The sequence below is a fragment of the Calidris pugnax genome, unplaced genomic scaffold (assembly GCF_001431845.1).
Source record: "Calidris pugnax isolate Ruff unplaced genomic scaffold, ASM143184v1 scaffold41, whole genome shotgun sequence".
Classification (NCBI taxonomy): domain Eukaryota; kingdom Metazoa; phylum Chordata; class Aves; order Charadriiformes; family Scolopacidae; genus Calidris; species Calidris pugnax.
The window spans coordinates 4,530,275-4,544,542 of NW_015094509.1; the positions used below are offsets into that span (position 1 = coordinate 4,530,275).

The following is a 14,268-nucleotide window of genomic DNA, read 5'->3' on the forward strand; positions in this document are numbered from 1 at the left end:
CCACCACAAACCAATAATCTTGGGCACTAGAGCATGCCCTGAAGAACCATGTCTACACGTTTCTTAAATACCTCCAGGGATGGTGACTCCACCACCTCCCTGGGCAGCCCATTCCAATGCTGGATAACCCTTTCAGTAAAGAAATGTTTCCTAATATCCAACCTGAACTTCCCCTGGCGCAACTTGGAGCCGTTACCCCTTGTCCTATCATCTGTAACTTGGGAGAAGAGACCAACCCCCGTCTCTCTACAGCCTCCTTTCAGGTACTTGTACAGAGCAAGAAGGTCTCCCCTCAGTCTCCTCTTCCCCAGACTGAACAACTCCAGTTCCCTCAGCCTCTCCTCGTAAGACTTGTGCTCCAGACCCCTCACCAGCTTCGTTGCCCTTCTCTGGACCCGCTCCAGCACCTCAATGTCCCTCTTGTGGTAGGGGGCCCAAAACTGGACACAGCACTCGAGGTGGGGCCTCACCAGTGCCCAGTACAGGGGGACGATCACCTCTTGGGCCCTACTACCCACGTTGTTCCTGACACAGGCCAGGATGCTGTTGGCCTTCTTGGCCAAAGACATGCCTGCCCATGGGAAGTGGTGAATGAATTCCTTGTTTTGCTTTGCTTACGTGCGTGGCTTTTGCTTTGCCTATTAAACTGCCTTCATCTCAACCCACGAGTTTGTCCTCACTTCTTCTCTTCTAATTCTCTCCCCCATCTCAACCTTGGGGAGCGAGGGAGCGGCTGTGCGGTTCTAGCAGTCCTTTGGGGTTAAACCACGACAGCAGGTCAAGTCTTAGATTATTTTTGTTAGTGTTGCTGTAGGCAAGACGGGTTGTAAAAATGATTCTTTGCTCTCCTGCTCAGTTTAATAAAGGCCAACACCTTTGGGGGTCTACAGATTTCTTCTCCAGTTCTGAAACAGATCTGATATCTCTTTGTGTGTAGCCAATTTCTGAAATCAAACTTTCCCAATGTCAAAAGGAAATATCCTTAATTCTTAAAAAATTAGGCAGAATTACTGTTTCTCTCCATAAGGAGTAAAGTTAACATCTGTAGCTTTTTTTTTTTAAAGTCAGTTCATTAAACTGCTGTAGTTCATTCAGATTGCTGTAACAAAATTAGACAAAAATTGTGGTTTTGGTAGAGAGATGATCAGAATATATGTAAATTTAAGGCATCTTGGTGTTGAGAGTGTTCACTTAAATTTAATGATGCTCCTGAGATTAGCAATCATCACAATTTTTATTGTTAAGTAGTGAAATAGACTTTCAAATGAGAATTACATTGAATAAGCATTCTGGATTTTGTTGCAAGTCTGAATGGAAAGGAATCAGTTAACACATTTAACTGAATCTGAGATACGAAAAGTTCTTGTTTGGTGGGTTGTTTTTTTTTTTTTTGGTGCTCTTATTTTCAGATCAAGAAACTTGCTTCCGACCGTAGAGTTTCTGATTTTGTTGTAAAGGAATTATGCCTCTTCCCTCCCTCTTCCTCCCCTCCCCTACACGCCCCCCTTACCCCTCCATTGAAGGTAAACCCTTTTTGAGAACTGAGGAAAAGTGGAATGTTAGGTTTTCTTTGGTATATCAACAATTTAATTGCTTTTAAAAGCTGTCTTTCCTATTTTGGACTGTTGTATAACTCCTTTAGTATGCTATTTTAGGAACTGTATTATCCTATAAGCTACTGTGTTATCTCTGATCTTCCTCTTTCTGATTTTACCACCACTACTAATTTTGTTTTTATCTTGTGCTTTTATGGTATGGCTTTTTTGATAATGTAAAAAAGCCAATTGTTGCAACACTGCTGAAGGTTTTGGACAAGTGATCAGTGATTTCAGGAGGCTGTAGGGGTTAGAATCTCTGTGATATCTCTGTCATAGTGCACGTATTGCTCAATTTTACATCTAATAGAATGGTGACAGTATTGTAGTAGCTTCAGGTAATCCAGCACTAAATAATACTGATAAAGGCATGATCGTGTTATTGGATAGCTTGTTAATATAAATCTAAAACATTTTTCATTTTTTTTTTTTATTTTATTTTAAGGGTTTCTTACATGTAGGACTTTATAATCAAACTAAGACGGCCTTTCTGATGTTTGTGTTTATGCTTTGTAACAAAGAAAAATAACTCATGACAGTATTTTTATTTTCCTATGACTGTCCCTAGAACATTTATTAAGTAGCCATGGGTTTTAGAGTTTCAGTTCATTTATTTCTTTCCCACCTTCTTCCTTCTTCCTTCTTCCTTCACCCTTTCCTACCTTTTTGCTTGGGGGGTGTGTGGGAAAAATTTTGAATAGATGAGCTTCCTTATTCTTTAAAAAAAAAGAATCTATTGAGAAAAGATTTTTCTTCATTTCCGTTCTTATTTGGAGGATATACTGCGATGTAAGGAAAATAATGTTTTTGGCATTATGGTGATTTTACCTAGCCAATTCAATTCTTTCTTAGAGTAAATTGAATTAAAGATGTTAGTGGGGAGGTCAGTAATATTTAGGCATTTTGCTCATCTACTTACTTTGTCCTGCTTAGTGCATTTCTGAAACAGAATTGTCACATTAGCAAGAGAATAAATCAGTGGTTGTTAAAGCACCATCAGTAAACCCAAATACATTGTGATCGAATATAACTCATTTTAAAGTACAATTATATTTATTTTCTGTTCAAGCTTCTGTCTTGTGTCAGATGAAACTGCGGTTTCAGCCAAGAGATGCAGTGAGAGGACAAGAGGAAATGGGCACAAACTTGAATATAAGAAGTTCCACCTGAACATGAGGAGGAACTTCTTCACTTTGAGGGTGGCAGAGCCCTGGAAGAGGCTGCAAAGGGAGGTGGTGGAGTCTCCTTCTCTGGAGACATTAAACCCCCCTGGACATGTTCCTGTGCAACCTGCTCTGGGTGGACCTGCTCTGGCAGGGGATTGGACTAGATGATCTCCAGAGGTCCCTTCCAACCCCATGTCAGTTTGTGATATTTCTCATTTCCAACCCCATGTGATTCTGTGATTCTGAGATTCTGACTTGTGAAATTCTCTGTCGCAGCCTTATGGATGGTTGAGTTCCTGGCTATGTCATGCTGTTTGGGTTTGGTTTTGTTATTGTGGTGGTTGTTTTGGGTTTTTTTGGTGGGTTGACATTTTGTGGGTAGTTGGGGAGGCGAGGGAGACCACACTTCTTGCATAAATATTCCCTTGATACTTTCTTGATTTGCAGATATCCTGATTTAAAGTTAAATTGACAAGCTATGCTGTGTTAATTCTTTTCTTTCTACAAATTTATCATTCTTCCTGCATTTTAACTGTTTTGTGTGATAAGATTTTTCCATCAGTTTAAAAATGATATCACGGATAATTAGACCTTACTATCTTAAACTTAGTACAATTCTTTTTGGTTTACACCTAGCTTGACTCCTGTGGTATTATATGAGTAAGGAAAGGACTTTCTGCATTGCTAGTTGTATTCTTCCACATCTGAATTTCTTGGTTCTTCATGGAAAATCTCCTCAATTACTCATTCAGAGTATCAGTCAAGTTTTTTCAACTTCACAAGAAAAAACATTTTTATTTCAGGATAGCACAATAATAAGTCTCAGCCAGGTGCATTTAATACCAAATGGGTAATGTCATTCAATATGTAACTGGTTAAACTCCATGAATAAGTAAATCATCTACTAAAGACTGAAAAATAAATTAATGAAATATCCAGTAGCTTAGTTTTCTTTAATTTCTGATGTTTTAATAGCAGTTTGAGATTTAGAGAAAATTCTTCACGGAAGTGTAAATTCAGAAATGCTGTTATTGGTAACTAGATCGTCTTTCATAAAACTCTTGATTCGCAGGAATTAGGAAATTATCCTTTAATTTTTTTAATAGACTACTGTGCCGTTCCGTAGTTTTTCTAGGGTCTTATTTTGTCCTAATTTATCTGTAGCTACCCCAAATAATTTATACATGTGAGATATTATTAATTTTTAATGTCTGTTATAGGGATTAATAAGTAGATTGTGCTCTTCCAGTTGATCTAACAGCTCTGTGTGATGAGGATGGTTTAGACAGAAGTGTTATGATAAGTATGATCTCAAGTGGCTCTCCAAGACTTTCTCTTAATTAATTTTTAGTGTCCAGGAATTTTGAGCAGGGGGAGGTTGTACGTGTCAGTGAGACAGTTCTGAAAGTAAAGCTTCACATCCTTTAGACCAGTGAATTTCAACCCTAAACTTAAATAAAGAGGTGTAGGAAGTTCATATTTGGAAATGTGTGGTGAGTGTAGTCCTGTTAGAATTAATCCCCTGATTTTCAGTGGGATTATAACTACATGGATGGTGACTTTTACATTGCTGTATGTAATCCTCTTTTTAAGATTATATAGAGATAACCTCAAAGATTTTAACCCTTAATCAACATGTTCTGTAGCCAAACCAGTCATTTATTTTGAGTAACAAGATAAAGGGATTTAGGGCTGAGGGGGAAATAGTGTGTGCATGATGCAAGAAAGTGGTAAATGGTGACCACAGGACACAGTGTTCGCTTGCCCATTTGTGGGCATTGCATTATCTGAAATAAAACCTTTAAAAAATGTTTATTTAAAAAAAAAAAAAGATCCTTCAGTGCTTCTTTACCACCTGTTTTTCTTTCTCATATAGGCTTTCTTGCAAAATAGGTCAAGAAAGTGCTGGTATTTTGCTGTTGACATTATCCCTGGTTGTATAAACTTCTCAGTCCTCCAAATTAATTCCACTTCATGTAATGCCATCCCATCCCTTCCTTCACCAAGATCAGACAATTTGTTTAGTTGAAATTTTGGTTATTTTTGGCCATGCAGACGTAGCTTCTTGTGGCTTATGAACGTGGGAGGCTGCTGGTCCTCGAAACTTCCAGTTTTTCAGCATTTGAGGAATTTCTCCTTGTAGAACTTTTGAAAATCTTTCTCAGTTTATGAAAAGTTTTACTTCTAATAAGGCAAGAGAGTGATGATGTAATCCCATCCTAGTGCAAGTCTGTCCATCCCTCTGCTGTGTGGCTCCTTTGCTGTCCCTCCTTAGTTTCATACAGTATGGACTTGCTCTCTCTCTGCTGCAGCCTTGCCTCCCGGAAACCTGAGATTTTTTGAAACATTGATGTTAATGCTGTTCTTTTAATTCAGTAGCCTTTATTTTTGTTTCCTACATATTCCTGATATATTTATAGGTAATGAGCAGATTTACTTCTGGCCTTTCTTATTGTTAAACTTTGCTCTTTCCTTGTCTTTATTCTCTTAGCAGTGCTTTTTATCTCCTGTCTTTCTTTACCATGACTAGTACCTTACACAGTGTTTCTAATACTGTTTTTATCGCTACTGCAAACAGTTCATGTGATAAATAGGGTTGTCATCCCATACCTCATCCTTGCCCGTGGCTGCATCATGGTAGTCATTTTCCTATAGAAGGCTGAGGGGCTAAATTTTGGATTATGCTTCTCATCTTTGATTGTGCAGCAGCATTTGCTGTGTATTCAGACCAGCCTGGGAGTAAGAGGTGTCCAAAGCTGTAGATAAGGTCCTGCATCTTGTTGCAGTATAACTTGGCCAACTTTTCTTCCTGAAGGCTTTGTTTACCTGGAAGAACGATGTCTTCGTCTGGAAGTGAGTGTGACCCCATGTGCATCAGGCAGTGAAGACTGTTTTTTATTTGTTTGCTTGTTTGTTTTTTTTCCAATAATACTGTAAGAGTGGCTTTTTGGATGAAAATTAAAATCATCATGATGTGAACAGGTGCCCTCTTCTCCCAGGAGAACCAACCTGCATCAGAGCTGACAGGACAATAACCTGTTAACTTCATTTAAAAATGTCAGTAGCTGGCTTTGGATCGTTACTGATGAAAGCAACTGATGACTGAAGCCTGAAATAAATTTTTTTAACGTATTTCTGAAAAAGAAGTTACTAGAAAAACCGGCTGATTAATTTTCTTCTTTTGACTTGGAGAAAATGTAATGTTTCCTCCCCCCTTAATTTCTAACTAGTTGTTAATACATAATCAGTTAAACAATGAAGGGGCTGCAGCTTTGGGACCTTTGGAACATGATGAGACCAGAAACAGTCAGTTCAACTGATTTGCTTTGTTCAGTAAAGCCCTTTTGAATATAGAAAACGACATAACACTTCTTGTATTCATAGAAAGCTATGTTCATTTAAAAAACTTTAAATGCTTTTTTATATTTCCATAAATTTTAAATTATTTTTCTAAATAGTATTTGACATACATGTTAATGCAGCCTTTTGTTTATGACATACTAACAATTTGGAACTGATCCTTGGTGTGTAAATGTCCCTAGGTGTGTACCACCTTGGCAAGAATATAAGAGAGAGCTCTGTCTACAGTGCTACATCTGTAGAAGGATGTTCATTTTACAGGGCCAGAAACAACCAGACCTTGCACTGTTGGCAAGGGATGCCCTTGTGTAGTTGTTGCAGAAACACAACCTGAAGCCTAACTTTTATTTCACGGAATCAGGGAATTGTCAGAGTTGGAAGGGACCTCTAGAGACCATCCAGTCCAACCCCCTGCCAAAGCAGGGTTGCCCAGAGCACATCACTCAGGAGCATCCAGGCAGGGCTTGAAGATCTCCAGAGAAGGGGACTCCACACCCTCCCTGGGCAGATTCTTCCAGGGCTCTGCCACCCTCACCCCAAAGAAGTTTTTTCTCATATTTGAGTGGAACTTCCCATGGTCCAGCTTGTGCCCGTTGCCCCTTGTCCTATTGCTGGAAACCACTGAAGAGAGTCCGGCTCCAACATCCTTCAACTCACCCTTTAGATACTTATAAACCTAAATAAGGTCTCCCCTTTCATCTCCATCCTCCTTTGGGATCTCCCTGGCATGGTAATAATTTCTCCCAGTTATCACGGTCATTTTTTTCCTTCAAGGGCAAAGGTGTAAACTGTCATTTCCCTCTTATCAGGAGATTGGCAAAAATGTGTTTGCCAAATGCAGTTAGCAGTTAAGTAGCAAGCAGAGCCAGAAACTCAGGTTGGGGCAGGTGGTGTGCCCTGTGGATAAATTGGCACCTGAAAGCTGAAGTCAGAGTAGATGAAGCAATGAGCTGTCTACCCGAGGACTTTGACACGGTTTAATACTTTATTTCTGTATTTGTTTTGCTCTGTGCGTTCTAGGAGTAGAGTTAAAAAACCCACAAAACCCAACCATCCGTCCAGCCAAAGAACCAAATAAAACCAAAGAAAGCCCGAGCATTTTATGTCTATGCAGGTTTAACAGGAGAAAAAAAAAACAAAAACAAACCAGTAAAAATAATCAGAATTCAGTAGTTGCTAGGTTCTATGTCAATAGTGTAATGCACAGGGATCTAAGGCACTAAGGAAGGATGTACCAGAGAAGATACATTCTTAACAGTAAATGACTTCTTTAATGACAACATTTGTTTGAAATGGAACAACTGTTCAAATTGACCACCGATAGAGTGGCAGCTTGGGCTGAAGTAAACTAGGATTTTGGGGTATGGTTGCAAGGAGAGCACCACGCGTCGGGGTGCTGCACGGTGCAAAGTTGGAGAGGGGTCTGGAGCACGAGTCTTGATGAGGAGAGGCTGAGGGAGCTGGGGGTGGTCAGCCTGGAGACAAGGAGGCTGAGGGGAGACCTTATTGCTCTCTACAACTACCTGAAAGGAGGGTGTAGAGAAGTTGGGGTCGGTCTCTTCTTCCCAGTAACAAGTGATAGGGCAAGAGGAAACGTCCTCAGGTTGCACCAGGGGTGGTTCAGATTGGATATTAAGAAAACATTTCTTCACTGAAAGGGTTATCAAGCGTTGGAACAGGCTGCCCAGAAAAGTGTTAGAATCACCATCCCTGGAGGTATTTAAAAGACATGTAGATGTGGTGCTGAGGGACATGGTTTAGGGGTGGACTTGGCAGTGCTAGGTTGATGGTTGAACTCGATGGTCTTGAAGGTCTCTTCCATCCAAAATGGTTCTGTGATTCAATAGGCAAGCAACAAGGAGGTCGGAGCCAGAAGTGCACAAAGTGCTGGGGGATGACATCAGTGTGGTTAATTGTATGAAAACAAGACCTTTAAAGAGTAGAATCTTTACAACAATTTGTAAAGAAAATCTTTTGTATCGTGCAGAGGTTCACTGATTGTCATGGCAGAGTGCTTAGAAGGGTTGTATAACTTAAAGATTACTTAGACATTTTTCTTTTACAAAAAGACGAGTGTTGTGAATTTGCTAATCTGTTGTGTGCTGACAGTTGGCTGTCAGTCGGATGCTGCCTAACAGTTATGTGCAAAAAGATAGAGACACTTAACGTGTCCCTTCAAGGTAAAGGTGACATTTTAACAACGAGCAAGAAGGTGCCTGCTTTTTGAAAGAAACTTATGCTATGGAGAGAGCATTTTGAAAAAGGATGGTTGGAAATGTTTCCATCATTGTGTAATTCTGTTGCCAGAAAAGCTGTGTGCCATCTATAAGAACTCACGTTTGTACGCTTAAAACTTGGAAGCAAAATTTCCTTACCTGTTTGAAAGTCTTCCAAATGAAGAGCTGCAGGGGGTTTTCAACCCATTTGTTAAAATATAACAATGCATCACCTTCCATTAGTTTGCAATAACAACTGATTGACATCAGGAAAGATGGAAGTTTACTGGCCAAATTTCAAGGAAAATTCTATGTATACTTGGTGGGTGGGAATGAAAAATGAGTATCATGATTTAATAAGTGGAGCCAGTGATGCACTTTCATTTGGATGTACATAACTTTGTAAATTGCCTTTTCCAGCCATGACAACCATTAAAACCAAGTGTCGAAATAAACTGAAATGCCACAGCATCGTAGTCACCATGTGATAACACGGGGTGGTCCTTGCAAAGTGCTTACTGTCTCAATAGATGGGGGAGGTGATTTGGGTGATACAGAAGGTTGATTGCAAATCTAGGGATAGAATTCCAATGTTCTTTGTCTGAATCACTTGCGTTATTGCTTCTATTGCTATTGTTCTGGGGACAGCTTGGTTTTCAAGCATGTAAACGTTTCAGATGTTCTGTTCATTTGAAGTTGAAATCAGACCATACCCATGCTTCTGGAAACAGGAGTATTGATACATCACAACTGAGATTTTTTTTCTTGCCTTACACAAGTTTTTAAAAAATGGTATTATGGAATAACGCATTTTAAGTAACATTTGGTAACATTAGTTGAATGTTTTATTTAATATTTTTAACTAACATGCAGAGATAAGTACTTTTTAATAAGGAACCTGTGTGGTTTTTTTTTTTTCCTCCTAGGCTAAAGCCTAAACCTCTGACATGGCCACAGCCTCCCCGAGATCTGATACAAGTAACAACCATAATGGAAGACTACAGATGCAAGTAACAGGCAAGTAGTGATTTGTATCAGGGGGATTTTTACAGAAAGACATATATATTCTAAAAAAGCAGTCTTTGAAACGAATCTAAACAATTGATCAGTGCAGTTCACGTTTTAATTAATAACTTGGATTTTACAGTTAAGAGTATGACTATCATGTGTAGATAATTGAAGCTAGGAAGAGGTTATACAGTGAATGCACGATAAGAGTTTAATGGCCTCTTCAAAGTAGGGAAAAAAAATTCAATAAGGCAGTAGGGACAAATGTAAGGAATTTTACTTGGAAACAAATAATCAACGGCACAAATTCTGTGTAGGGATCATATATTATTGAAATTCTAGAAAAAATTGGATGATTGTAGTGAACACGAAACTAAAAGTGGGTGTAGTGTAGGTATAGATCACAAAATCTGCTAGCCCTTCAAAAGGTTAAGGTCTTTGATTACCTATCAGGTAAACATCTTTTGAGAATAACATAGCTATTCTATATTATCCTCAGGGCAGCAGGTTTGATTACACAGCTGTATGGAATAATTTCTGTTGGAAGAGACCTTTGAGGATTTCCTAGTCTACTGCTGAAGGCAGGGCTACCTTTGATCAGGTCACTCAGGGCATTATGCAGTTGAATTTTCAGGATCTCAAAGGCTGTAGATTACACAACTTTCCTGGGCAGTTTATTGTGGGGATAAACCACATCACTGTGAAATTTTTTTTGTTGTTTTATCCAATTGGAATTTACTGTGTTGCATCTTGTGACTGTTTACTTTTTTCCTTTTGCTGTGCTGGTTCTCATAGTTTGAGGCAGATTTCAGCCACCTCAGCATCTGCTGAAAGGGAAACACAACGGGCTACAAGCAATTCTGGAAATTTCTGATTGTGTTGGGGACACTTTTTTTTCAATAGATATTCAACAGGCCAAGTAGATGATGCATTTTGCTACTCCTGGATAAGAACTGGTCAGGGATGTGACAGTCAGTGTCAAGCCTTAGCTGCTCTTTCTGTGGGATGACAGAGCAGAAGAAAGACTTGTAGTCTGAAGATAAGCAAAATGCATCTAAGTAAACAAATTTGATAGCTAATTATGACAGCGTTACAGTAGTTAGTGCAAATGTTACCAGTAAATAGTTAGATATTGTGCATACATATGTACACATAAATGTATGAGTGTATATGTATGTAAGTATTATTTTTCCCATTGATAAATAACTTGAACTTCCTAGGGATCCTGAGAAATCTGGGAACCCTGAAGTAAGAACGAGTACATAACCAAGAATATATTAAGGCTACCTTGAACAAAATTTGGAAAAAAATTAATGACTTAGGTACCATGTGTTGAAAAAAGCTGCATCTCAGGAAAGATACGTCATGCTGGATGGTCCAAAGATGGCCAGGTTATCTGAGAAAAAATACATTGTTGGAGAGCCCCCAAAATGGATATCTTATCAAATTAGATGACAGGAACCTTAAAACTGATTAAGCTTGTGTAAGGATCACGTAACTTGATAAAGTGATGAATCATCGAAACTGGCAATAACGAATAGCGTAGATGGAGCCACCTGTAGATTGAAGAAATATAACTGTAACAGAGTTACACAAATGAGCCATGACTTCAGATGTGTCTATGCAGAAATTATAAATTTGATATCCTCTACTGAACCGCTCCTTATGCAAGTAGGCTTGTACGTTTCTGGCCCTGGAGCTTCTCTTGACTTCAAGAGATCTGGTTCAAGGCTTGAAGTGGGAAAGAAATCCATACAATATGTAGGATTTGTTTTCTGAAGGTTTAGTTCTCTAACCAGTCTTTATTGCAAAAATGTCAGTGGCAGTACAGGGAAAGAAATGGGAGACAGAGGAGTGACCTACAGTGGGTTTCTGCTCAGATTAGTTTATGCTGCTGTAGATCTAGACTTACATTTCAAGAACTATACTTAAAAAGCACTTCTGTAAAGGCAGCAAGTAGCATATACTCGTTTTGTAGACAAGGAAATTCATATGGAGTGTTGTTAGTTGTTTGAGTTTGGGCAGTGATGGCATGTTGCCGAAAAGCTTTGTCATCACTATTTTTTCAAATATACTTGGCGAGATATCTCGTCTTGTTAGTTCTTTTTGAAGTCTTTTGCTAGTATTTGTTACATACTCCTAATTTTTTTTAAAAGAAGTCCTAACCAAACAAAGATAATGCTCTCCTTTCATGTTTGTTGATCAAAAACTTAATGACTTAAAACATAATCAGATAAAAGGGGGGAAACTAGAAGGAAGCTTTTCAATATTATGACTAAATATCTATGTTTTAACAAATGTAGCAGTTGCATTCAGAGAGCAAAATATGGAGGAAAAAATGTGGAAGAAATAGAGGTTGTTAAAGCTTAAAAATTACATCATGATTTTAGATGAAAAAATATGACCCATGTGTGGAACTACGTTTGTAGTCTCCTACATTTAATCTTTCATCATTCCCAAGGCTGCAGTTCCCTTTTATGACGTGACGCATGACTTAGGCTGGACTTCTCAACTGTGAGGGAGTTAAACGTGCACCTTCTAACTGAAATAAAGTAAAAGTCTGTGGCTAATGCCTTTAGAATCTTGGACGGTTGCATCCCACTAACTTTTTAACTAATATATATGTTTCAGAATTCTGTAATCCAGAAACACATGACAGATTATTTTTTTTTTTTAATCTCCCTTTCAGACAGTTTAATTAACTTCCACTTACTTCTGAATTAGCAAGTACCCTACAGAAAAGTAACAGGGAAGAATTATTTCCAAGTGGGTGAAAATACCCAGCTTTGCTTTAGCTTGAAAGTGGAGGGAAAGAAAGAGAATCCCATTGAAGGCTGGGAGGAAGGAGAGAGAGAAGGCGTAGGCAGCAGGTAGGCCCAGCTACGAGTCCATTGATGTGGTCTTCTGAAGACATCACCTGCCTCAAATAGAATTTAGGATGTTGGCAGTTGGGCTGCCCTTGCTTTTTATAATGACTTCCTCAGCTGGGCAGGGAACTGGCAGAACAGATTTATGCTCAGGAGCACTGAGGACTTCTCCAGTAATTTGGAGGTAAAAAAATAGCTTCTTTGGTCATTTGCTGTTTATTAATTGTTGAATATTTAGCTGAAGCTTCAAGTTCATCTGCAGAGCTGTTGAAATAGGGGAAATTTGAGTTGATTTCTCACTTTAACAAACTGATGTGTTAAACCACAGGTTAACCACAACAGATAATAAAGGCAAGGAAATGGAGCTCTGTGTGCAGGATTTGCTACACAGGGACATTCTGAAATAGTCCTGAACTGTTTATGCTTTCATAACTACGTATAATAAAAAAAATAAATAATCTGCCTGATAATTTCTTGGATATATCATACTCGGGTATTTTTCAGTTAAGGGAAGAGTAGAAAGAACACTGAGAAAATAAACAAAAGAACCCATGTGATTTTCAGTGTTTATCCCTAAAATAATTTTTGTGCTGTCTCTCCAACCCATCCTGCCAGTATGTGGTGAAGAGAATATGTCACACTTGGTTCCAACTATCTGACAAAGTAGCTTTGAAAATAAAAGATACCGTTTTAGCAACGACCTCTTTTTGTTCAGCAGAAGTAACAAAGGTGAGGAATAACATTGCCATACTGTGTTTCATACATCATGTAGGCAGTACATTTTCTGCTTTTCAGCAACAGAAAAATAGCAGTTATAGATAAAGCAATGTATTTTCTTAGTCTCTAGTGCCAAACTGAAACGGAAAAAGAATTGGTTTGGAACAACTTTCTACACGGAATTAACTGCAGATGGAGAAATTAAGAAAACTGCAAAATCAAGTAGTTCTTCAAATCCAAAATGGGATGAGCAGCTGACAGTGTAAGTACATTTTTTGGTTGTTTAATACTATTTATTAGGCAGATGTTGCAGGCAAATATTTACTAAGCTTGGCTGCCTACGTAGTTTTCTCTAGCTGTTGATGACTAAATGCAGACACAAGATGACATTTATCTCAGATGATTTTTTTTCCTCAGTTCTTAAAACGCTTTGAGAATATTTCTTTGTACAGAGAGTGTCCCTTGCATACAGTTGCTGTACATGGGATACGTTTGATAGTCGTTAGTACTGTGAACCATTCAAGTTTAACATTCCTCTCTAGAAGATGTTACTAATTATAAGCATGTCACTCTCGACTTTAAAAGGAAAAAAATCTCAGCTGGATAAGTAGTAGTTATGAGGAAGGTCACTTTTTCCCTTAAATTTCCTAGTGAAGGGATACACACACGAGAACAGTTTACTGCAGAGGGACCTTGCAACTTATCCTAATATTTGACAGTTTTAGCCTTCTTGTGGTTTGAGTTGGTTTAACTATGGTAGGGGTGTAGACACACCAGAGTATGACTCTGTGAAGAACTGGCAGCCTCTCATGGTGCAGTTGGCTGGAGCACGTTACTGTACAAGCAGGACTGCACCACTTCAGTTTTGGGTCTGGAAACAGCATAGCTACTGTCAAGAGGCATTGGGGATGGGGCAGTACATTGGACTGTCCTCGATTTGCCAGCATCTGACCTGTCTTTGGGCGATAGCTGGCTTTCTTAGTCATAGGAACCACACTAGGTTCCTCTAACTAGCAGCGCTGGAGAGTGGTAGAGCACACCTGGCTTTGGGGAATTGTTTGCTTGGCAATGCTTGCTTGTTAATTAAAGATCTGGGCTGAAGCAGGTGAGGTATTCCTGGGCCACGTTTCTCAATGCTTCAGGTTTACTAGGGCTTATTACCCCTTTGCAGTATTGCAAAAGAGAACAATACAGTCTTGGACCTAATGATGATCTTCAGGAGTTATCACTGGCTATCAGTATATTGACAGAGACCAGAGGTGCTGCTGAGGAGGCACGTTTGGTTTGGCAGGATTTCATGAGCTAATAGAAAGGAGGTAATTTGGTATAGATTCACAGA

General features: G+C 38.9%; 1 protein-coding gene across 5 annotated transcripts in view; it reads left to right on the forward strand.

Moving 5' to 3' along the window:
- Nucleotides 1–14,268, forward strand: part of WWP1 (WW domain containing E3 ubiquitin protein ligase 1) — a 66,651-nt gene that overhangs the window by 19,349 nt on the left and 33,034 nt on the right. For 4 of the 5 annotated variants that reach the window (XM_014965354.1, XM_014965355.1, XM_014965356.1 and 1 more), the window contains 2 exons: nt 9,264–9,354; nt 13,053–13,191. In XM_014965354.1, the coding sequence (XP_014820840.1) occupies nt 9,285–9,354; nt 13,053–13,191 (209 nt within the window). In that variant the 5' untranslated portion in view covers nt 9,264–9,284. Of the gene's footprint in view, nt 1–9,263; nt 9,355–13,052; nt 13,192–14,268 lie in introns of those variants that run through there. The other variant, XM_014965358.1, reaches the window with a different exon arrangement.